This window comes from Jaculus jaculus, chromosome 8, assembly GCF_020740685.1.
Source record: "Jaculus jaculus isolate mJacJac1 chromosome 8, mJacJac1.mat.Y.cur, whole genome shotgun sequence".
Lineage (NCBI taxonomy): Eukaryota > Metazoa > Chordata > Mammalia > Rodentia > Dipodidae > Jaculus > Jaculus jaculus.
In genome coordinates this window covers 41763339-41787895 of record NC_059109.1, presented here as the reverse complement: position 1 = coordinate 41787895, position 24557 = coordinate 41763339, and the positions used below count along the sequence as shown (strand labels likewise).

General features: G+C 50.3%; 3 protein-coding genes across 3 annotated transcripts in view; 1 reads left to right on the top strand and 2 right to left on the bottom strand.

Moving 5' to 3' along the window:
* Positions 1–9604, top strand: part of Dnajc17 (DnaJ heat shock protein family (Hsp40) member C17) — a 35315-nt gene extending 25711 nt beyond the window's left edge. The window contains exons 5-11 of the mRNA XM_004660791.2: positions 1437–1522; positions 1782–1878; positions 2418–2461; positions 2885–2962; positions 3571–3651; positions 3913–4017; positions 9416–9604. Coding sequence (XP_004660848.2) covers positions 1437–1522; positions 1782–1878; positions 2418–2461; positions 2885–2962; positions 3571–3651; positions 3913–4017; positions 9416–9535 — 611 coding nt within the window. The 3' untranslated portion in view covers positions 9536–9604. The remainder of the gene's footprint in view (positions 1–1436; positions 1523–1781; positions 1879–2417; positions 2462–2884; positions 2963–3570; positions 3652–3912; positions 4018–9415) is intronic.
* On the bottom strand, positions 5186–8483 carry C8H15orf62 (chromosome 8 C15orf62 homolog). The gene has a single exon (XM_045155982.1). The coding sequence runs from the start codon at positions 7227–7229 to the stop codon at positions 6702–6704; it is 528 nt and encodes a 175-aa protein (XP_045011917.1). The 5' UTR covers positions 7230–8483; the 3' UTR covers positions 5186–6701.
* Positions 9605–9706: 102 nt separating the features above from the next.
* Positions 9707–13972, bottom strand: Gchfr (GTP cyclohydrolase I feedback regulator). Its single transcript, XM_004660789.2, has 3 exons — positions 13843–13972; positions 11149–11243; positions 9707–10153 (listed from the first exon to the last, which is right to left on the bottom strand). Exons 1-3 carry the CDS (start codon positions 13876–13878, stop codon positions 10030–10032), a joined length of 255 nt encoding a protein of 84 aa, XP_004660846.1. The 5' UTR covers positions 13879–13972; the 3' UTR covers positions 9707–10029.
* Between the last annotated feature and the right edge of the window lie 10585 nt (positions 13973–24557).

Below are 24557 nucleotides of genomic sequence, written 5' to 3'. Positions count from 1 at the left end.
TTGACTTATTTATTTGAGAAAGAGAGGCAGAGAGAGGGTGAATGGGCACACCAGGTCCTCTAGCTACTGCAAATGAACTCCATCCAGATGCATGCAGTACTTTGTGCACCTGGATTTATGTGGGTACTGGGGAATTGAACCTGGGTCCTTTGGCTTTGCAGGCAAACACCTTAACCACTAAGCCATCTCTCCAGCCCCCCTTATTTATTTATTTGTTATTTATTTTTGTTTTTTCAAGGTAGGGTCTCACTCTAGCCTAGGCTGATCTGGAACTCGCTCTGTAGCCCTAGGCTGGCCTTGAACTCACAGTGATTCTCTTTTTTCAGTCTTTATTTTATTTTATTTTTTTATTTTTCAAGGTAGCATTTCACTCTAGCCCAGGCTGACTTGGAACTCACTATATAGTCTCAGGGTGGCCTCTAACTCATGGCGATCCTCCTGCCTCTATCTCCCAAGTGCTGGGATTAAAGGCATGCACTATCACACCCAGCAGTGTTCTGTGTATTTTAATTTATGTCTATGCCATCCCAAAACACCCATCGTTCCTTTCTTTTCTTTTCTTTTCCTAGGTAGGGTCTCACTCTAGCCCAGGGTGACCTGGAAAACTCACTTTGTAGTTCCAGGTTTGTCTCAAACTTACAGTTATCCTCCTAACTCTGCCTCCCTAGTGCTGAGATTAAAGTTGTACCACCATGCCTAGCTCCAAAACATCCATCTTTGTGTCCATATACATGTACATATACAAGTAAGTGAATACGGCTGCTCACTCAGTGGTGAATCACTTGTTCAGCATGGAACTCACACTCAGGTTTGATTCCAAGAACCAGAGGGTAGAGTGGGGAGAAAAGTAATGAATACCAGGCCTGAGAGAACGGTTTGTCCTAACAGCCAACCTGGCACAGGGTTTTAAGCAAAATTCCCTTAGGAGATGGGAAGATCTCCAACACCTACCTGTTCATCCCTGGAGAAACCACTAGAGCCAAGGCCACAGTGAAGCTTAGCAAAGGAAGTGAGGAGGAAGGAAGAGAGACAGAACTTGAGCTCAGTGGTGGGAAATGAATCAAAGTTGAGGCAAGGCCCAGGTAGAGGCTAGGGTGTCACAGGAACAGAGGCCACCTACAGGTATATGTGACACATAGCTCTGGGCTGTTGACACAGGCACCCACCTGTACCATGTTCACTGCGTGGAGAGAACCTGCTTGGTCAGTATGAGCTGCCTTAACTCTTCCAGACCCCTGGACACTTGGCTGGAGCTCATACCTCTTCTGTTATAACCTTGTGCAGTGAGAAGTAATTTGTCAACATATGGCCACAGTAGGAGGTTCCAGAGTTACTATCCTATGTGAGACACTTGAGAAAAATCCTGAGCTGGGGTGGGCTGAGGCCATGGAGCCCTTCTGCAAAGCATCACTTAGCCACTCAACCCTTGTGTTTAGATCTAGAGGCTCGGGAGCGACAGGCCCAGGCCCAGGGGAATGAGGAAGAGGAGGAAACTTGGTCCACCACGAGGCTAGAGCAAGAGGTGAGCATCCAGGCTCATTGGCCTGAGGACCATCTGTTGCAGGGTAAGGGGCAAGGAGGACCTGGGTAGCCATCTGGGCAGGGAGGGCTTGTTCTTTCCATGTTCTGTGGGAGCTGGGCGGTTTGTCCCACTTACAGGTCGCTGAGTCCTAGCTTACAGGTGGACCCTCCTAGGGACCTTTACAAGGTGAGCGAGCCATCCTGGAATTGGATCTGCACAGAATTGTCACCCCTCCGCCCCCCTCCCCACCGCTCTACAGATTGCACGCCTGCGGGAAGAGGGCTCCCGCCAGCTGGAGGAGCAGCAGAGGCTGATGCAGGAGCAGATCCGCCAGGACCGAGAGCAGAGGTTGAGAGGTGAGAGTGCTACTCTCTGCTGGGTCCTCTCTGCTGGCTACTTGATGACTAGGGAGGGTCCGCCAGCCAGGACCCTGGGGGCACCCCATGGTACTCCTCAACACATGCTACCTTTCCCTTCTTCCTACCAGTTCTTGGGGGCCTGTGTGCTTTTTACGAGGTCTTCTGGCTACATTATTCATAGTCTCCAGTAGAGGTGGATCTCTGCTTGGAGCAGATCACAGGAGGAAAGGCCTTGGAATACTTTGCCTCAGTGGAACTCTGTGCTCTGTAGCTATGCCTCTGGCCCAATGGTTGTGTGGCCAGCTTTTCATTTGAGAGCGCTAACAGATGGCTTGCAGGAGCTGGCTGGGCAGGCCATCCAGCAAGGGGGTGAGATCACATCCACCTTCCCTATCAGGGGTCTCACCAGCTGACCTTGGTCCACTGGTCCTTGGACCTCCTGACCTTGGTCAGGAGGAACTTTTTTATGTTCTTTACCTTTGGGAAAACCTTGACCTCTTGAAACTTTACCCTTCTTCCTTTTTCAATATTTCTAGGAAAAGCAGAAAGCACTGAAGGCAAAGGAACCCCCAAGCTAAAGGTTAGTCTGGGGAGATCCATGGGCCACAGCACCTCTCAGCAATGGCGTGCTTTCTGTGGCTCAGGGGTTCAGGCAGAGATTCTGGGTCCCCAAGGAAGCCAGCACCACCATCATATCCTTTCCATCCTTTAGCCGCCTGGAGCCCAGGACCGCTTCTGTGAGCCACCATGCCAAGTGGCAATAACCCTGGCTAGTGCAAGGCAGAGCCTCCCCAGAGGCCCCTCCGTGGAGGGTCTTACAAGGCAGGAGTATGGCCAAGGTGGATCAGGCTGCTGTTTCCATGGGGGGAGCGTGGTTTGGGTGGTGTTCCCTAGAGCACAGGGGCGTGGAGACCAGAAGAGGTTTTCTCACACTGGTGAACTGAATTCTGGGGTCTGGTACCGTTCAGCCAAAGGCCAATGTTTGGTGACGCTGTCTTGTCAGCTCAAGTGGAAGTGCAAGAAGGAGGATGAGCTCCAAGGTGGTTATTCCAGAGAAGTCCTCCTGCAGCTTTTACAGAAGGTCTGTTCCGCTGACTTCCTTCCTTTCCTGTTAGCTTGGTCCCACGGTTCAACCCAGACTTCAGGATTCTCTATGCCTCTGAATTTCCTTAACATGTCTATGTGCTTGCTTCTTTCCTTCCTTTCTGTCTGACGTAGCTTCAACCTCCCTTCCCATATTTCCTGTCCCCAATTTGGCTGCCTCATAACCATGAGACAGCTGAGAGATACCTTGTAGGCCAGCCATCCTGTTGCTTAGGTTGTTCCCATGTGCCCCCTCCAGCCTGGTCTCTTTCCCTGCTTAAATCTAGCCCTTTCCTTGAAAGGAAACGTTGGATGTGCTGGGAGAGAGGAGGTGGGGGTCTCCAACAAAGGCCCCATCTTCTTCCCTGCCTTCAGTGAGCCAAGGCAGCTGTGCCGCTGTACCAGCTAAGGGCCTTGCTTTGCTCATCTCTCCTTTGCTACCCTGTCTTCCTGGTGGGGGGGGGGCTTAATTTCCTGTCTCTGATCTTGCTTCTCTGGGCCCTTAGCAATAAGCAATAAGAAGATATCCCAAGGTTGGTCTCTGGCATAAGCTCATCTATGCTGACTGCCCGACTATACTTACTGTGACTCTCCTTGCCCCCACAGTACGGGGAGGTTCTCAACCTGGTACTTTCTGGGAAGAAGGCGGGCACCGCCATAGTGGAGTTTGCGACAGTCAAGGCTGCAGTGAGTGCCTTCTGGGGCCTGGGGGCCATTAATAGCCCTGTCACTCTGGACAGGGACCCAGTTTTGTGGAGGTCTCTAAATTAGGTGACCCATGCTCCTAGGGGATCTCTGGGCCAGCTTAGGGTCAAGACTTTCTGCCCAGCTGAGGTTGGCCAGCTCTGCTTGGAGGACCAGGATGCTGGTTCTGTTCTTTCTGTGGAGAGAGAGCCCCTTATAGTTGATGGCATGGACAGGACCAGGACTGGATGATCTATTTGGCAGGAGCTGGCTGTCCAAAATGAAGTGGGCCTGGTGGACAACCCTTTGAAGCTTTCCTGGCTGGAGGGACAACCCCAAGGCACAGCAGGCACCAGCTACCCATCAAAGGTAAGCAGCTTGGAGTCACTCAGCTGGGCCTGCTTTAGGCTTGGGAGGCCTTTGCACCCCCTTAACCCCTTACTTCTTAAGTCTGGGTTGATGGGAGTAGAATGAGACTGACATGTCCACCAGTCCAGGCAGAAGAGCTGTGGTTCCCTGTTGATCCTTGTTCTTCTCTGAGGGCCACAGAGACCCTATCCTACACATTTATTTTTTCTGGTGCTGAGGATTGAACCTAGGGCCTCACCCATGTTTAGCCTGCCCTCTGCGGCACACCTCACGCCTATGTAGTCAAAGGTTAGACCTTGCTTACCCTCCTCCTGTGTCTCCTCTTGGGGCTCTCATCCTCACCCAGAGGGCTCTCCTGCTTGCTGGTTCTTGGTTGTGGCTTGAAGGACTTGGAGCTTCGACAACCCAGTGCTGCCTTGGAGGGGCAGGTGGACAGGTGACAGGGAGAGCTTTCCTTCCCCGGCTCTTCATTTCCAGCTGTGTGTCTGGCTCCCCGCTCAGGGATGGACTGCGAAGAGGAGATCTCTCCTCTAGAAATAATGGCAGCCTCCTGCTGACCCTTGGGTGTCACTGGTGTCCTACTTGTGATGAAGTATGCATCTTCAAGTTAATGTGAGCCCCGGGCTGCAGCCTCCTAGTCCTTGCCCTTCCACGGTGGCTTGTGTTCACTTTGCCCCCATCACGCACTGTCTTCTGCACTGTATACAGAGGCTGAAGCTATAGGGCTTCTGGCCACCTCTGCCCATTGGGACTGATTGTTTTGAGGGCTAAAGCCAGCAGCCTGGCTCTTCCCTCCTCTGAAACCGCCGGTTGGGTATGTCCACAGCTCTCAGTAAATTATCAGGGGCTTTTCTCAGTTACTGGTCCCTCTGCTAACCTAAGGGACTAGAAGCCTTCTGGGAGTGTGGCCCAGACCCTAGACAGAGGAATGTGAATTTAAATTAGGACCCCAGCCGGGTGTGGTGGTGCACACCTTTAATCCCAGCATTTGGAGGCAGAGGTAGAAGGATTGCCATGAGTTCAAGGCCATCCTGAGACTGCATAGTAAATTCCAGGTCAGCCTGAGCTAGAGAGAGACCCTACCTCAAAAAAAAAAAAAAAAAAAAAGGTGACTCATTCTCCTACCTTTAAGTCCCAGAATTTCACAGCCAAAGCAAAATTCCACAAATTATGAGGGGGAAAAAAACTTTATTCATTATCTCCTGTATACAGAGGAGCCTTTCAGCCTGGCATCTCTGAAGATTTGTGGAGGCAGTGTATGGTGAAGCTTCCCTAATACCTGGAGAGGCCTGGGGGCCAGAACCACAGGCCAGCTGTTGCAAGGCTCTGCATTCAGATCTTCTGGCCACGCCACCAGGTGGGGCAGTAGCACACCTGGTAGCCTTGACCTGGCTGGCAGCTCTTTGTCAGGTTTGGGTGAGGCAAAGCTTGCCTAGTCCTAGTAGATGGTTCTGGAGTCCAGTTGGGTTTCTTCACAGTGTATCTATCATCCAATTTTAAAAAATATTTTATTTATATTTGAGAAAGAGGCAGGGGAAGGGGCACATAGAGAGAGAAAGCGAATAGGCACATCAGGGCCTCCAGCTGCTGCAAACGAACTCCAGACGCATGTACCACCTTGTGCATCTGGCTTACGTGGGTCCTGGGGAATCGAACCTGGGTCCTTTAGCTTTGTAGGCTAGTGCCTTAACTGCTAAGCCATCTTTCCAGCTCCTATCATCCAACTTTTGATTAAGTCCCTCCCACCTTCTACAGAGGAATTTTGCCCCTAGTTCAGTAGTGTTTCCCAAAGACTACCATACCTACTAGCTCTGGGAGATCTGCATGCATTCTTTGCAGGGTAGTCCCTAGGGCTGCTCCCTCGTGCTCTGGGCAGCAGCACAGCGCTGTGGGCAGGTTGTATCTCCTAGGCTTTCTTTTCTGCTAATGATTCCTTAGCCTTTCTCCTGCACTTTACTCTTATCTCTACCTACCTCTCCTGCTGTGAGTGCCCTCAGGACCCATGGCTACTTGTCCTTCTCCCTGCCTGTGCCCCTGATAGCTCCACACTAGTCTCTAGCCAGAGCTGCTTTGGTGTCGCAGTGCCATTGTTTATGTTGTGCTGTTCAGTGTTGTAGCCATTAACGATTAATCGTGTGTGTCTGTTGAGCATTTTAAATGTGGGTAGGGTCACAAAGAACGGAATTTTCGGTTTAATCTTATTACAATTTAAACAGCTGTGTGAAGTAAGTGGTGACCGTATTGGGCAAAAATCAAGCTGTCCCCCTTTTCCTTAGGCTTCCCCACTTGCCTTTTTAGCCTTGAGTGGAGCACGTTTTCCAACACATCCTGTGACCTCTCTTAACAGTGGCTTTAGAGGCTAGTTCCAGGCGCTGCATGTTCTGCCCAGTGGCCTCCTACACCTTGACTCACCCATGCCACCCTGTCATTCTTTGACCTTTGCCCGGTTCCTGTGTTTTCAGGGTGTGGCCTCCCTTTCCTGGCCTGTCCGGCTTTCTCTGGGGCTTCTGCTAAAAAGTGACCCCTTTGTATTCCCAGCTAGTCTCTGCCCCTCCATTCTGGGGGGACTGGCCAGGATCCAGAGGGCAGACAGAGCCCTGGATTCCTATCCCTGCTCATTCCTCAATCCACGAGTGTGCCCTCCCTCCCTGGGTCCCCAGGCTGCATTCCTTCAGTCACCCCAGTCAGAAGTGAGGCTCACTGGGGAATTGCTCCCTCAGCATCTGTAGAACTTCTTCCAGAAGTGAAATCCCCAGGTCCACTTTGAAGGAGAAGAAAGGATCACCAGGGTCTGGAGTAGGTGTCCTCCGGAAGGAGGAAGGGTCCGATAGGTCCTCCTGGGAGAACTGGTGGAGGGGGCCTGCCAGGGAGAAGGCTGAGGGCAGAGTGGCGGTGTAGGCAGCAGTGTAGGCAGCAGGGGGCTCCAGGATGTTGGGGCAGCTGGAGCTCTCCCGGTAGAGGCGTGGAGGTTTGGGGGGAGCCAGCAGGGTGGCTCGGGGCTGCTCATCCCCCCACAAGGGCAGACGCCGGCCGTCCGACCTCCCTCGCAGTTCTCGGATCACCTCTCGGTTGCTGTATTCCTCGTGGTCGCCACCCGCAGTGCTGGCCTGGCTGAGCACGCTGCCCTGCCGCCGCAGTCGCCGGGGCCGGCCCAGGGTCAGCCGCTTGAAGAAGGAGGCATCGCGAAAGGAGCCTTTCCGCCAAGTCTCCATGGGACTCCCGGGGGGTCAGCAGTCTAGCACCTCCGAAGTCCCCACGGAGGGGTTCAAGAGCAGCTAGTGACCATCTGGTTCCTGCCAGAGTACTGAGTGCCAAGAACCAGGGAGACAGCCCTCGTGGGCTAGAAACAAACCACGCTTTCTGCTCAGCACAGTCCTTTACCCTGCGTCTTGCACAACGCGCCCTGGGAAGAGGGCTTTCTGTCCAGGAGAGCAGGTGCTGAGAGTTACTGCTGCCGAGAGTTCCCACAAGGACAAGGGTGGCCTAGTTACTCGACAGGCATTTGGGGGGGGGGGAATAAAAGAGGAAGATGCAGCACTTACGGCACGTGAACGAGGGGGGCACTGGGTCTTCTCTGCTGATGAAGGCTGTGCGCTCCTTCCCCAGGGAGGCGGCAGCTGGGTCCCTGCTCACCCTGTGCCTGTCTCCTGGCCAGCACAGGACTGTGGCTTCTCTGCCAGCGGCTGCGGCACTGATTAGTGGCTTGGCTGTTTGTGCCAGTGTGTGGCTGCGATGTGTTTTGTTTGCAGCTGACTCAGTCCGGTAGGAAGCCAGGTTTCATGCTCTGAGGTAATTGTAGCATCCGCAGGTCGGGATTGGGGCAGCTGTGACCAACACCCAAAGACAGTGGGGAGCTTCAGATTCCTCCAGAGACAGGTTCTGGGGGCAGCCTTGCACGGTGTGTCACCCGACTGCTTCCTTTCGTGTTGGCATCACCACCCACCCTGACCGCAGCAGGTCAGCCAGCTCTCCAGCCCCAGTGTGTGTGGGAGGAGCCCAGGGAGATGGGAGCTAATTGAAAGGCAAGCCTGCGAAACAACTGCTGGGGAAGGAAGAGAGATCTGTCGCTAGTGTGGGTGACTCAGCTCTGGAGCGGGTGACAGGCCCTCATTAGCAGTCCTGTAGGAATGAGGGGAAGGATGTAGAGGGTGTGTTAACGGGGAACAGCCCCATGCTTATAAAGGGCTTGTTCCTCCCAGGGCTGGTGGGGGCATGCCACGGGTGACTGGAAGTTTTCTTGGCACAGCAGTATTGACTTGAGGAGGGAGCGCTGCTCTTCTTGCAGCCTGACGTCAGTCTGGCCTTCTCCCTCACCTCATTATGCTCCGTGTGGGGTGCTCCCAAATAGTGGCACAGCTCTCTGCTGTGGACAGGCCACCACACTTGCAACCCCTAGCCCAGCTTGTGTCTGTGCTAACTCAGGTGGGCTTCCCACTTCTCCCAGCAGCTGTTGGACCACACTTGAGCTACACCAAGGAGGAAATAATGTAATTAATAGTGCAGACATTATCAGGGGGTGGGGTTGGCAGCTCTCTCTCCTTTAGAGCTACTTCTCAACTTCACAACCTTGGCCCATTCTTTTTTGGGGGGGAGGAAGGTTTTGAGGTAGGGTCTCTCTCTGGCCCAGGCTGACCTGGAATTTACTATGTAGCCTCAGGGTGGCCTTGAACTCACAGCAGTCCTCCTACCTCTGCCTCCCAAGTGCTGGGACTAAAGGCGTGTGCCACCACACTCAGCTTATTAGTATTATTATTATAGATTAATAAAACAGAGCCCTCCTTTATTCCTCGTGCTGCTACTGACAGGATCATAAGAAAAAAGCCATGAGCTCTGCCCTCCAGGAGCCCTGGTGTGTATCTTCTGGACACCAGCCAGCTTCTCTCATCTAGAGCAGGGCCCTTGCAGGCTATGTAAAAGGCTGGGCTCCCCTCTGTATCCTCAGCGGAGCCAGACCACAAAGAAGCTGAGCAGCTGGGGGCCAAGTGGGAGCAGTGCTTGGGCTTGCACTCAAACAGCCTCCACTGGAAATGTGCCAGGAAGAAGCCATGTGTGGCGGGAAGGAGTGCCAGATGAAGGGCTGAGAGGAAATGGAGAGAGCTGTCCTGGCTAGCACTTGGGGAAGTTATTCACCAAGCAGGGCTGTCACTGTGACGTGCCTGGGTAAAAGGAGGGGGGTGGGGGAAGGCAAGAGATGAACTAGAGGTGAGGCAGCCTGCAGAACAGACATGCTCCCTCTGAAGAAACCCGGATGCCTGGGGATCCAGGATGCCCCCATTCTTTCTCTGCCCTCCTGCCGCCTCAGCTTTTACTCAGCTCTGTCTAGGTCCTGTCTTTTGCGTCTGCAGTCTATGGGTTGTGCCCTGCTGCCCTGACTCCTCCTTGTCCCCTTTGTCCCCAGGGCTCGGTGGTGTCGGAGAGGGACTATGAGAGCCTGGTCATGATGCGCATGCGCCAGGCTGCTGAGCGCCAGCAGCTGATCACCCGGATGCAGCAGGAGGATGAGGGGCAGCCCACGTAGCCTCAGCTTCAGCCCTCCCAGCCCACAGCCCTTTTCTTAAACAGCACCAATAAACTTTTTAGGAAACAGGCTACCTCTCTTCCATGCTGGGCTGGGGTTCCCTCCCTAGGTGGGTGGGAGTGGAACACCAGAGAATGCCACACTTCTCAGGAGTCACTGCACAAGTCGAGCTGAGGAACAACCACTCATCAGAGCCCTTTATTGGCTTGGGCTAGCTAGGCTGGACCCACCTAACCAGGCCCCGAAGCTGTCTCCCACTGGGCTGCCCAGCTCAACCAGCGTCGGTCCTGCAGCTGGAGGATAACCAAGAGCACCAGGGTCATGGCTGCCTTACCCAGCTGACCAGAGCAGGGTTTCAGAGTCCACTCAGTTCACTGGTGGTAGACCAAGGAAGTTGACAGTTTGGAAGAGACAAGCAGAATTGTCACTGAGGCAGGGCTAGAATGGGCAGGGCCCAAGGAAGGTGTGCCCATCCACAAGTCCGCATGAGCAGGTCACTCCTTGTGCAGGCACCACACCAGCGTCTGGCCCACCCCTGTCATGCTCAACACACGGAAGCCCCTGCGTTCCAGCTTGTCTAGGACTATGCGAGGAGGGTCGTTGACGTAGTACTCACAACTGCAAAGAGACCAGGATGGGTGGCATGAGGGGACATGCAGCAAGTACCCGTACAAAACTTGTGTCTGCTGACAGGCCAGGTTTCATAGGAATAACCCATTTTCTGGGTACTTCCCAGGTGCCAGGTTATGTGCACATCCCCTGTCCCTCCCCTGCTACGCACTTAATGTGCCTTACTCCCCCGGTAGCTTAGTGAAGATGCTCTTGCTGTTCCCATTCATATAGAGAAGACAGGGGAGCTAGCTAGCTTTCCTTGTTGCAGATGGCAGGACCCATGGGAGTCATGCAGCGGCCACACGTGTTGGCCTGAGCGCCCCACTGCTGGGACAGATGAGCAGTGTGCTCTCCCTGGAGCTTAGATGGCTCAGGTTACCTTGCAGTCCTGGGCCAATAAGGCTCACTCCTAATAACTCCCAGCTCTCTGGGCCAGCTGCTACCTTGGACAGAGCTAGGATTCCCTTCTTCCAGGTTCACTGATGTTAAGTGCCCATTAAGCAGATAAGGAGCTCAAGCCCTAAGATGGGCATCTATGGGCAAATGTCCTATGGCAAAGTAATGGAGTTGGCTTCTGACCCAAGGGGCTGGGATCAGTTCCTCTCCTCTGCACTGAGATCCACTCTGGGAACTACCTGTAGGAAGGGTGAATGGTGGATTGGAAAAATAAGCAGCAGGCTCCATTCTGAGCCCGGGCTTTGTGTACCAGCCTTGTGAGGCTGAGCACACTGTGTTGATGGGATCCAGTTTATAGCTGAGTATGCAGGGCAAGAACAGTTCACTTGTGGGGTACTAGACCCAAGAGACAGGCTGTCCATGAAGGAAGAGATTTGTGAGGCGAAGCTGGGGTCTGTGGGAAACTCTCTCACTAAGCCTTAGGCCCCATGGGGGCAGCTAATGGGGACCATGCCCTGCAGTAGACATTGCCTCTGGGCTTGTGAAGGGAATGGGCAGGGCAAGGCACTGTCAGGGAGAAGTTGCTGAGGGAGGCCATTACTTACAAGTTGTTTCCCAGGACGCTTCGCTTTGAAGCCCCCAGATGCTGCATCAGCTCTGGATCCGAGTGCTCATCGCCCACAATGGTGGGGCCCACCTCCTGTGAAGGTAAGCCACAGTAGGCAGAGGTGGAAGGTGTCACTTGCCTCCCTCCCCCAGCTACTGGCCTAGCAAAGTGCAGGTAAAGGGGAGACAATGATATAGAACACCCGCTGGAGGAGAGCAGTGAGGGGCCTCCCTGAATCCTCCAAGCCAAGCGGGGCATTGCATGCCTATTGGCACACTCAGGGCAGGTTGTACCAGCCATGTCTGTATATATTGTTTTCACCTGGAGAATGAAAGAAATGCGAGCACATATCCACACAAAACCCTGTATACAGCCGGGCGTGGTGGCACACGCCTTTAATTCCAGAGGTAGGAGAATCGCTGTGATTTCGAGGCCAGCCTGAGACTACATAGTTAATTCCAGGTCAGCCTGGGCCAGAGCGAAACCCTATCTCAACCAATAAATAAATAAGTAAAAATAAAACAACTTGTATACAAGGAGGTAAACTTCTGGAGTCACATTCCTCATCCTCTCCCCACACACACACTGCCAGTTGTGGTGATGTACACCTTTTGATGAGGGCAGGGTAGGAGAACTGCATGAGTTCAAGGCCAGCCTGGTACAGAGTGAGACTACCTTCAAAGCAAAACAACAACAAAAACACGTGTATCAGGTTGGTGGAATGGTTTAGCGGTTAAGGGGTTTGCCTGCAAAGCCAAAGGACCCAGGTTCAATTCCCCAGGACCCACGTTAGCCAGATGCACAAGGGGGCGCAAGGGTCCGGAGTTTGTTTACAGTGGCTTTTGGAAACCCTGGCACGCCCATTCTCTCTTTCTCTGTCAAATGAATAAATGAATAATATTTTAAAAACACACGTGTATACAGCAGCATTCCCAATAATAGATACAAGTGTTGGGCAGCTGATGAAAAGATAAGTAAAATAAGGCAAGCCTGTAATCCTAGTTCTTGATCATGACTTTGAGGGCTATCTAATGAGACGGTCTCCCTGCGGGTGGGGATTGTAACCTTACAGTGGAATCTTTTGTTTGTTTGTTTGTTTTTCGAGGCCGGGTCTCACTGTAGCTCAGGCTGACCTGGAATTCACTATTGTAATCTCAGGATGGCCTCAAACTCACAGTGATCCTCCTACCTCTGCCTCCTGCGTGCTGGGATTACCAAACCCTGCTGCAGTGGAACCTTACTTGGAAGAAATGCCATAGTGATACATGCTACAATATGAATGAAACTTGTAAATAGGTGACCAACAAGAAGTAGAGTAGTAGTTCCCCACAGCTCAGGAAGCGGGGAAATGAGGAGCCACCACTGCTATCCAGTACTGGGATTGTTCTAAAATTGATTACAGGGATGGCTGAACAACTCTGAGTTCGCTAAAACACAATGAATTATGCACTTTAAACAAGTGAATGCTTTGGCGTTATATTCCATATCAAAACTAATTAAGGAGAGCTGCCAGGCTTGGTGGTACACACCTTTAATCGCAGCACTTGGGAGGCAGAGGTAAGAGGAATGCCTTGAGTTCGAGATCATCCTGAAATGACATAAAAAATTCCAGGTCAGCCTGGACTAGAGGGAAATTCTACCTTGGGGTGGGGGAAGAGCTGGGTATAGTGGCACAAGCTTGTAATCTCAGCACTTGGAATGTGGAAAGTCAGAGGGATCAAGAGGTCAAGGCCTAACAACAACAACAAAAAGTTCAAGGCCAGCCTGAGCTACATGAGCTCCTATCTCAAGGAGGAGGGGGAAGGGGTGACATAGCCCAGAGTTTCTGGAGGTCTGGAAGAAGAGCCGGGCAATCTATTTTAACAGCTGGACAGGTGAGTAGTTCTTAAACCTCTGCCCTGTGGACCTCTTCTGTACCGTTCATGCCTTCACCTCAAGGGAGGTGGGTACCCACTGCTGGGTTACTGGAGCGCTGGGAAATGGGAAGGGAAAGAGGAGCATTGTGCTGCTCATCTGGGGGCCACCGTGCATCATTTGAAAGCTAAAGGAGCGAGGGGGGCTTTGGAAGCAGCCAACACTTTTCTCAGATGAGAAACTGCACCCAGAGAAGACTTGACCTCTGACTCCACACCCTCCTCCTTCACAAGCACTGGTATCTTTTTTTTTTTTTTTTCCGAGGTAAGGTTTCACTCTAGTCCAGGCTGACCTGGAATTAAGTATGTAGTCAGTCTCAGGTTGGCCTCGAACTCAAGGCGATCCTCCTATCTCTGCCTCGAGTGCAGGAATTAAAGGCGTGCGCACCACGCCGCGCAAGCACTGACATCTTTCTTAGCTTCAGAACTAGCCCTTCCTGAAACGTGCACCTGCTGTGTGTGGACCCCAGCGCCTTGGTACAGGTGTCAGCGACTTAGCACGGCCTTCCCAAATCTCTCTTTCCCTCGGGTTATCCCACCCTGCTTCCTTGATCCGAGCGTGAAGCCGGGACTCCGCGGACGGCTTGGATAGCTCCCCACCACCTCGCCGGCTCACTGGCTCTGCTCAGCCGCCTCGGGGGCGTGTCAGGGGTATGGCTCCAGCCAGGGTGGCGCAGCTCGGGAAGGAGGCCTCCGGGGTGCTTGCACCCCGCTGGCTGTGCCGGGGTGGTGGGGAGTGGTACGGGGGGCCGCACAGCCAGGCAGCGGCGGGTACTCACCATGCGGATCTGGGTGCTGATGAGCAGGTAGGGCATAGTGCGCGTCCCGGCCAGGTCCCCGCGGCGGCTCTGAGCTAGTGCAGACGCGGCCCCTCCGGCGACCCACGACCGCGAGTCCCGTTAGCCGGGCTGGGTCGGTCAGTCCGCGGGCGGCGCCTGGGCCGCGGGGCGGCCTCCGGGGCCGGCCAATCAGGAGCGCGCGGGGTGACGAGGCCCGCCCCCGCCCTCCTCGGACCCGGACTCCGACCGGGACGCTTCCCTGTACCACCTGCGCTTTGCAGGGCGGGCAGCGAGATGCACAAACACCGGCCTCTCCCTGTGGCCTGGGGATGACGGGTCCTGGGGTCCAGAGCCGAGCTGACCCCGCGCCCTCCTGCAGGTTCCAAAGTCCCGCCGGTCCCCGTAGCAGAGCACAGAGTAAACAGCGCTCCAGGCCCGGTTGCAGCGCGCTCGCTTGGGGACGCCGGGACACTTGGCGGACCCCCAATCCTCCTCTCGCCTCCGTAGAAAAGTGCGCGGGAGTTGTGGCTATCTTTTTTTTTTTTTTTTTCTTTTTTTCTTTTTCGATGTAGGGTCTCACTCTAGCCCAGGCTGACCTGGAATTCACTGTAGTCTAGGGTGGCCTTGAACTCACAGTGATCCTCCTACCTCTACCTCCCTAGTGCTGGGATTAAAGGCGTGTGTCACCACCCCCGGCAGCTGTGGCTATCTTTGAGTGTCAAGGCTGCACACACACGCACACCCGCAGGTTCGCTTCCCGAACCCTGCAGCTCCTAATGCAGCAGTGATCCTTGCATTTCTGTGCTCTGCAGGTGAAGTGTGTGCGCCAAGCGCGCGGCTTGGCTGGGTGCCCTCGGAGTGACTGTAAGTGGATGGAATCCTGCCCTTGTGTACCGAGCAGGCGCAGATCACAAGGTAACACCCGAAGCGAGGAAACAACATCCCCCGCACCAGCTACCAAACCAAGGCCAGGGAGTTCACCGCCAGGCGCCCACGCCCTCGCCTGGATGGGTCAAAATCTGACAAGTCAACATTCTTTCTCTGCCTTATTCTAATTGGTTCTCTAAAAAAAGCAAAGCAAAACAAAAACACTGGGAACTTCCCTCCCCTGTCTGGAAACGCACTTCCTTCTGAAGGCAGACGGAAGGCATGCTGTCTACCCACAGACCGCAGCAGAGAGATGTAAAGGAACTGGGAATCTTCATCCTTCACTTTACTGGTTTGATTTCTTATTCCGTAGCCCCTCTCCCCCACCAGAGAAAATTAACTAGCGGTTGGAGGCACCTTAAAGTTTAACGAAGGACTTGATAACTGACAAAAGATTCACTTCAGAACCTATAAAGAATTTATACTAGTTGGGGCGTGGTGGTGCACGCTTTTAATCCCAGAACTCGGAGGCAGACATAGGAAGATCGCTGTGAGTTCGCGGCCAGCCTGGGCTAGAATGACACCCTACTTCAGGAAAAACAAACAAAACAAAACAAAAACAGGAAGAAAGGGAGGGAGGAGTGCTTGAGAGATGGCATAGCGGTTAAAGGCCCTTACCTGCAAAATCTGATGGCCTACGTTCACTTTCGATTCCCCAGTACCCACCTAAAAACCAGACGCACCAAATGGAGCATGCATTTGCAGTGGCACGCCCATATTCTCATTCTTTTCTCCCCACCGCCCGTCTTTGCAAATAAATAAATAAAAGGAGGCATGGATGGATGGTAGCACATCTTGGCACTCAGGAGGCTGAGACACGATTGCTGCAAGTTCAAGGCCAAAAGAAGGAAAACATGTTAAGTGTTGGCTCTTCAGCTGGAGGTAAAGAGCATACCTGACATTGTCGGGCAATGGACCCACATGACAGAGCTGCTGGGATTATGAATTATGTGACTGAGACAATCAAGTGTCCATCCCCAGTGATAGAACCAAACCTTTTCTAGATAAACCTTAAAGCCCGAGGATGGAGTCATACACCTTATAATCCTAGCACTCAGAAGGCTGAAGTAAGAGGGTGTGGAGTTTGAGAGCAGTCTATGACCATACCACCTGAATGTGCCTGATCTCACCTGCTCTCAGAAGCTAAGTGGGGTCAGGCTTGGTTACTATTTGGATGGGAGAGTTGAAGGGCAGCCTGGGCTATATAATGAGAACCCATCACACACACACACACACACACACAAATCTAGTAAGTTACCCATGCTCCTGTAAGCAATCCTAAAGCATGTCACCAAAACCCAAACTAAACATGTGCATGAAGGCTGGAGAGATGGCTTAGCGGTTAAGGCATTGCCTGCAAAGCCAAAGGATCCCGGTTCTACTCTCCGGGGCCCACATAAGCCAGATGCACAAGGGGGCGCACGCATCTGGAGTTCATTTGTGGTGGCCACAGCTCCAGCATCAATGAAGAGATCACCCCAAGAAAACAAGCTGCATGAGCAGTGGGGGGGACTCCTCTGGCCTTTGTGTGTGCATGAGGCGCTGCATCTGCACACACATGTACATACACCACACACACCACCACACATCACAAACTACACTCATACAAAAAGACAGACATGAAAGTAGTTGATTAGATTAGAATGGGAAGAAAGGTGTCCATGGGAGGGGAATAAAAGAGGGTAATGGGGTGAATATGATTAACATATTCTATTATAATGAAACTCATCAGTATGTATGACTAATATATGCTAATTAAACTCTTTAAAAAAATTTTTTATTTAAAGCCGGGTGTGGTGACACACGCCTTTAATCCCAGCACTCAGGAGGCAGAGGTAGGAGGACCACTGAGAGTTCAAGGCCACCCTGAAACTACATAGTGAATTCCAGGTCAGCCTGAGCTACAGTGAAACCCTACCTTGAGAAACAAAACAAACAAACAAAAAAATTGTTTGAGAATGAGGCGGAGAGAGGGAAAATGGATGTGCCAGGGCCTCTAGCTGCTGCAAACGAACTCCAGATGCCATGTGCCACCTTCTGCATCTGGCTTACATGAGTCCTGGGGAATTGAACCTTGATCCTTTGGCTTCGCAGGCAAGCTCTTTAAACACTAAGCCATTTCTCTAGCCCCAGTTAAAATCTTAAAAGGCAGAGTTGGGTGTGGTGGCGCATTCCTTTAATCCCAGCACTCGCAAGGCAGAGGTAGGAGGATCGCTGTGAGTTCGAGGCCACCCTAAGACTACATAGTGAATTCCAGGGTCAGCCTGAGCTAGAACAAGACCTTGCCTTGAAAAACCAAAAAAAAAAAAAAAAAAAAAAGTTTATTTAAAGACAATCTTGGAAAAAATATAGAGTAATTCTATTTACATAATTTATATAAAATTCAGATATGTAGAGATATGTATGTGGTAGAAGAAATTTAACAAAGAAACCAGACCCAGGCCCAGATGATACTCTACAACAGTTTCTTTTTTTTCTTTTTTTTTTTTTTTTTTAGATATTTTTTGTTCATTTTTTATTTAGTTATTTGAGAGCGACAGACATAGAGAGAAAGACAGATAGAGGGAGAGAGAGGGAATGGGCGCGCCAGGGCTTCCAGCCTCTGCAAACGAACTCCAGACGCGTGCGCCCCCTTGTGCATCTGGCTAACGTGGGACCTGGGGAACCGAGCCTCGAACCGGGGTCCTTAGGCTTCACAGGCAAGCGCTTAACCGCTAAGCCATCTCTCCAGCCCATCTACAACAGTTTCTATTGTACAAGCCTTGACCAGGGAGACAGCATGACCCTGGGTCTCCCCCCCATGTATGCAGCTGCTTGTATGCTGTCTGGTTGGTGCAGCCCCAGACACAAACACCCCTGAACAAGCAGCTTTCTGTTCTACATTTGTACTTTCTTTTTTTTTTTTTCCCCTCAATTTTTATTAACATTTTCCATGATTATAAAAAGTATCCCATGGTAATACCCTCCCTCCTCCACCCCAACTTTCCCCTTTAAAATTCCATTCTCCGGGCTGGGAAGATGGCTTAGTGGTTAAGCGCTTGCCTGCGAAGCCTCAGGACCCCGGTTCGAGGCTCGTTTCCCCAGGACCCACGTTAGCCAGATGCACAAGGGGGCGCACGCGTCTGGAGTTCGTTTACAGTGGCTGGAGGCCCTGGCGTGCCCATTCTCTCTCAGTCTCTCTCTGCCTCTTTCTCTGTCTATCTCTTTCAAATAAATAAATAAATAAATATAAAACAAAAACTTTTAAAAAAAATTCCATTCTCCATCATATCCCCTCCCCACCTCAGTCAGTCTCCCTTTTATTTTGATGTCATGGTCTTTTCCTCCTCTGATGATGGTCTTGTGTAGGTAGTGTCAGGCACTATGAGGTCATGGATATCCAGGCCATTTTATTTCTGGAGGGAGCACGTTGTAAGGAGTCCTACACTTCCCTTGGCTCTTACATTCATTCCACCACCTCTTCCGCATTAGACCCTGAGCCTTGGAAGGTGTGATCGAGATGTTACTCAGTACTCCAGTCACTTCTTTCCCGCACTTTGATACCTTCTGAGTCATCCCAAAGTCACTGCCATCTGAAAAGAGAAGATTTTCTATCCAAAGTGAGAGTAGTGTTAATATAAGGGTATAAATATTAAGAAAAGCACTTACTGGACAGTTTGATAAGCATAGTATATACATTTTTCCAGACATCAGCAGATGTTACACCTCTAGGGCTCATGACTACCCCTGTTTTAAGTTTTCAGTATCAGGGATGTGTTTCCTCCCATGGAGTGGGCCTCCAGTCCAATTGGAGGGCAGTTGGTTTCCACCATGACAGACATACCACTATTGCACCCGTTGGCTCATTTGGCCTGGCTGGCCATTTATAAGGCTTGCAGTGTCCACTGTTGAGTATCTTCACTGGTGGTATCTCTTTTTCCCATTGAACTACATGTAGAATGGCTTCTTCCAGCTTTCTGTCAGCTGATCTACATGGAGGAGGTTATCAGCTCAGTTCCAGCAGGATTTCTCAGTAGCCTTGCAGCCCAAGTATGTGGAGTCTTCAGCAGTATGTACTCTCTTATCACTGATTTATTGATAAGGAATTGTCTGTTTGTGCCTCAAAATCATGTAACCTTAGAATCCTGTAACCCACCAATAATGTAAAGAATTCAAGGTGATGTCAGACTGCCTGCTATACTGTTTGTAAAAACTCTGAGCTGGTTGATTAACCCTGAGCTGGGCTGGAGAAATGGCTTAGTGGTTAAGGCACTTGCCTGCAAAGCCAAAGGACCTCAGTTTGATTCCCCAGTACCCACCTAAAGCCAGATGCACAAGGTGGTGCATGTATCTGTAGTTTGTTTATAGTGGCTGAAGGCCCTGGTATCCCCATTCTCTTCTCTGTCTCTTTCTCTCTCAATTAAATAAACAAAACTCTGAGCTATCAGAGCTCAGTACTCAGGCTTTGTAAGCTATTCCCCTGAGTCCATGTCAACATGAATAAATTTTCTGATTCTCCACTCTATCCCTTGTGCCAGCTCTGAGTCTTAGTTTTCCTATATTATGTGCAACTAAAAATATATTGTTTGGTGATTTTAAAAAATTCAATTCGCTGGGTGTGGTGGTGCACACCTTTAAACCCAGCATTCGAGAGGCAGAGGAAGGAAGATCGCCATGAGTTCGAGGCCACCCTGAGACTACAGAGTGAATTCCAGGTCAGCCTGGGCTAGAGTGAGACCCTACCTCGAGAAACCAAAAAAATAAATAAATTCAATCTTAGCAAGTGCAAACATAAAAGAACTTTTTTTTGGGGGGGGGGGTTCGAGGTAGGGTCTCACTCTAGCTCAAGCTGACCTGGAATTCACTCTGTAGATTCAGGGTGGCCTTGAACAGACAGTGATTCTCCCCTACCTCTGCCTCCTGAGTGCTGGGATTAAAGGCATTCGCCACCATGCCTGGCTCATAAAATCTTTATGGGGGGTTCTTAGGAATTGCAATTTGGGCCACATAGGTTCAGATAGCTCTGAATCAGTATTCAAAGGAAGTAGGGACAGTGGAGCTTATATTGGGGAAAGGTCTTTACTCCTTACAAGGTAATTGTATTAATCAGCTTCATGTTACTATAATGAAATGCCTGAGATAGAAAGAAGTTCAGAAGGCAGGAGGATTGGGAGTTTAAAACCAGACTGGGTTACAGACTGACACCCTGCATCAAAAAATACACAAGCCCATGGGCTGGAGAGATGGCTTAGTGGTTAAGCGCTTGCCTGTGAAGCCTAAGGACCCAGGTTCAAGGCTCAATTCCCCAGGACCCACGTTAGTCAGATGCACAAAGGGGCGCGTGCGTCTGAAGTTCGTTTGCAGTGGCTGGAGGCCCTGGTGCGCCCATTGTCTCTTTCCATCTGCCTCTTTCTCTTTCTGTTGCTCTCAAATAAATAAATAAATAAAAATAAAAACAACAACAACAACAACAAAGATCAGGCTCATGCCTGTAGTACTAGCACTTGGGACGCAGAGGAGGATACCTGTGAGCTTGAGGATATAGTGAATTCCAGGTCAGCTTGGGCTAGAGCAAAACACTAGTTTGAAGAAAAAAAAAAGTCAGGTGAGGTGGTGTATGCCCTTTTTGTTGTTGTTGTTTTTTGTTCGCTTGTCTTTTGGTTTTTTGAGGTAGGGTCTTGCTCTAGCCGAGGCTGACCTGGCATTTAGTTTGTAGTCTCAGGGTGGCCTCAAACTCACAGCAATCCTCCTACCTCTGCCTCCTGAGTGCTAGGATTAAAGGCATGCACCACCACACCTGGCTGGTGCATGCCTTTTATCCCAGCACATGGGAGGCTCAACAAAATAAACAGGGTAGAAAGATGGCTTACCTGTTAAGGTGCTTGCCTGTAAAGCCAAAGGACCCAGACTCAATTCCCCAGGACCTATGAAAGCCAGATGCACAAGGTGGTATATGTGTCTGGAGTTTCTTTGCAGTGCCTAGAGGCCCTGGCATGCCCATTCTCTCCAGCCCCCCTCCTATAAATAAAAATAAAAAACAAGTAAATAGCTTATAGTTTTATAATTATTTTTGGGTTTTTGTTTTGTTTTGTTTTTTTTTGTGCATCTGGCCACTTCTTTTTTCTTTTTCTTTTATTTATTTATATTTTGTTTTGTTTTTTGAGGTAGAGTCTCACTCTAGCCCAGGCTGACCTGGAATTCACTATGTAGTCAGTCTGAGGCTGGCCTTTAACTCACAGCAGTCCTCCTACCTCTGCCTCCCGAGGGTTGGGACTAAAGGCATGCACCACCACGCCCAGCTTATTTTTGTTTTTTTGAGGTAGGGTCTCACTTTAGCCCAGGCTGACCTGGAACTCACTCTAGAACCAGGCTAACCTCGAGCTTATGGTGATCTTCCAAAAGCAAGCACCACTATGTCTAGTACAAGTAAGTATTTAAAGAGAAACTCCTATTGAAGTTGGAAAAGGATTCAAGAGCTACTTGATATGGACTGTGTGATCAATAAAAGATAGGGTGTATTAAGGGGCTGGAGAGATGGTTTAATGGTTAAGAGCACTTTGTGCAAGCATGGGAGCCTGAAGAGGCCTTGAGAGACCTTTTAAGGTCCAATGCCCTAGACCTACATAAACAGCTGGACATGGCCATGCATGTTTGTAACCCTAGTCTTTTATTTTTGTTTTAGAGGTAGGGTCTCACTCTAGCCCAGGCTGACCTGGAATTCACTATGTGGTTTCAGGTTGGCTTAAACTCAAGTGATCCTCCTACCTCAGCCAACACATCTGGCTTTGTATCTCTAATCTTTTTTTTAACTTTTTGCTTAGTTTTATTTATTTATTTAAGAGTGATAGACAGAGAAAGAGAATGGGTGTGCCAGGGCCTCCAGCCATTGCAAACAAACTCCAGATGCATGGGCCACCTTGTGCATCTGGTTAACGAGGGTCCTGGGGAATTGAGCCTCGAACTGGTGTCCTCAGGCTTCATAGGCAAGCGCTTAAAGGCTAAGCCATCTCTCCAGCCCATATCTCTAATCTTGTAGTGGAGAAGAGACCTGAAAATCATTGGCGCTTGCAAAAAAAAAAAAAGTGGGAGGGGGAGGCTGGCGGGTTGGCTGAGCAGTTAAGGTGCTTGCTTGCAAAGTCAAAGGACCCAGGTTCGATTCCCCAGGACCCATATAAGCCAGATGCACAAGGTGGCTCATGTGTCTGGAGCTCGTTTGCAGCAGCTGGAGGCTCTGGTGTGCCCATTCTCTCTTCCTCTCTCTGTCAAATATATATATATATATATATATATATATATATATATATTTTTTTTTTTTTTCGAGGTAGGGTCTCACTCTAGCTCAGGCTGACCTCAAGTTTGTCTCAGGGTGGCCTTGAACTCACAGTGATCCTCCTACCTGTGCCTCCCGAGTGCTAGGATTAAAGGTGGGTACCACCACTCCTGTCTTAAAAAATATATATATATTTAAAAAATTTAAAAAATACATTTTTAAAAGACCAACAAATAAGGATGGGCAGAAAATGATGGAGCAGGCTACTGGATGTCTGCTGTGGCCACTACAGGCGAATGCATGGGCGCTGTGTTGGCACATACACATGTACGTACAAAACACACACACATACACAAGCAAAAAATCAAGTGTGGACAAACCACATGGAAAGGTTTATAAAGCATGAGTCTAATATCTCTTGATAAACATCTTCACTTGCTGGGTACACTATAATTATCTGGTCATTCCAGAGGCTTCTAGTCAAAGCATGGTGTTCAGTTTCTTAGACAGCAGCTTGAGATGTGCCTAAGTACCAATCCCTTAATGTCTTCCTGACTTCATCTTTATTTTGAACATCTCTTCCCCCTCTCCCCACGCAGGCGTCTCTATAGAACCTGGAACTTGCCATCCTCCTGTTGTAGCTCTAGTGCTGGGATTATAGTTTTCTGTCACCATGGTCTGTCATGGAAAGCTCTTGAAGTATTGCTTCCACTGTGATGTTCCTTTTTTGTTTGTTTGTTTTGGTTTTGCTTTTTTTGAGGTAGGGTCTCACTCAAGCCCAGATTGGCCTGGAATTCACTATGTAGTCCCAGGGTGGCCTTGAATTGATGGTAATCGTCCTACCTCTGCCTCCTGAGTCCTGGGACCAGTGTGATACTCTTTTATATTCACAAAACACATATAGTCAGATTAAGAAGATGGGCTGGAGAGATGGCTTAGCAGTTAAACGCTTGCCTGTGAAGCCTAAGGACCCTGGTTCAAGGCTCGGTTCCCCAGGTCCCACGTTAGCCAGATGCACAAGGGGCACATGCGTCTGAAGTTCGTTTGCAGAGGCTGGAAGCCCTGGCACGCCCATTCTCTCTCTCTTCCTCTGTCTTTCTCTCTGTGTCTGTCGCTCTCAAAAAAAAGAAGAAGAAAAGAAGGAGCTGGGCGTAGTGGTGCACGCCTTTAATCCCAGCCCTCGGGAAGCAGAGGTAGGAGGACCACCCTGAGTTCGAGGCCACCCTAAGACTATATAGTGAATTCCAGGTCAGTCTGGGCTAGAGCGAGTCCCTACCTTGAAAAACAAAAACAAAAAAAAGAAGAAAAGAAGGGGGTTGGAGGGGCTGGAGGGAGGGCTTAGTGGTTAAGGCCTGCAAAGCCAAAGGTTCCTGGTTCGACTCTCCAGGACCCACATAAGTCAGATGCACAAGGGGGAGCATGCAGTGTGGCTGGTGCCCTCTGGAATGTGCCCACTCTCTCTTTCCTCTCTTTCTCTCTCTCCCCCTCTGCCTCTTTCTCAAATAAATAAAGTACATTTTTTAAAAGGGGGGTGTTGGAGAGACGGCTTAGCAGTTAAGGCACTTGCCTGTAAAACCAAAGGACCCAGGTTTGATTCCCCAGTACCCATGTAAGCCAGATGCACAAGGTGACACACTGCTTCTGGGATTTGTTTGCACTGGCTGGCATGCCTATATCTCTCTCTGCCTCTTTCCTTCTCTTATAAATAAATAAATAAGCAAACTTTTAAAGCTGGTTGTGGTGGCACACGTCTTTAATCCCAGCAATTGGGAGGCCAAGGTAGGAGGATTGCTAAATTTTTGAGGCCAGCTTGAGACTACATAGTGAATTCCTGGTCAGCCTGGGCCAGAGTGAGACCTTTCCTTAAAAAAAAAATAAAAGAAAAAAAAAAGAAAGAAAAAGAAAATAAACAGATAAATAAAATGTTTTTTGAAAAAAAAATTAAGAAAAGGAATGAATGTGTAAGCCTTTCACCCTCTTTTTTAAAATATCTTATTTGAAAGCAAGAGAGAGAGAAAGAGGCAGAGAGAAGCCGGGCATGGTGGTGCATGCCTTTAATCCCAGCACTCGGGTGGCAGAGGTAGGAGGATTGCCATGAGTTCAAGGCCACCCTGAGACTCCATAGTGAATTCCAGGTCAGCCTGGGCTAGAGTGAGATTCTACCTCGGAAAACCAAAAAAAAAAAAAAAGAAAAAAGAAAAAAGAAAAAAAAACCAAAGAGGCAGAGAGAGAGAGAGAGAGAGAATGGGCGCGCCAGGGCCTCCAGCCACTGCAAACGAACTCCAGACGTGTGTGCCCCCTTCTGCATCTGGCTAATGTGGGTCCTGGAGAATTGAACCTCGAACTGGGGTCCTTAGGCTTCACAGGCAAGCGCTTAAGCGCTAAACCATCTCTCCAGCCCAAGCCTTTCACCCTCTTAAAGCCCATCATAAGGAAGAGAACATCATAGAGCCTTGCAAATGTTCTTTCTAGCCCAATTCATTTCCTCTTTTTCTCAGAGATAATAGCTCCCTGAATGGAATACCTAATATTCCCTTGT

What these genes read in the sequence shown, in the direction of transcription:
- Gchfr (XM_004660789.2), bottom strand. Translation starts at nt 13,878, where the DNA reads ATGCCCTACCTGCTCATCAGCACCCAGATCCGCATG. An exon ending in TCAGCACCCAGATCCGCATG is followed by an intron (nt 11,244 to 13,842) that starts GTGAGTACCCGC and finishes TTACCTTCACAG; the next exon opens with GAGGTGGGCCCCACCATTGT. An exon ending in AGCGTCCTGGGAAACAACTT is followed by an intron (nt 10,154 to 11,148) that starts GTAAGTAATGGC and finishes GTCTCTTTGCAG; the next exon opens with TTGTGAGTACTACGTCAACG.
- C8H15orf62 (XM_045155982.1), bottom strand. Translation starts at nt 7,229, where the DNA reads ATGGAGACTTGGCGGAAAGGCTCCTTTCGCGATGCCTCCTTCTTCAAG.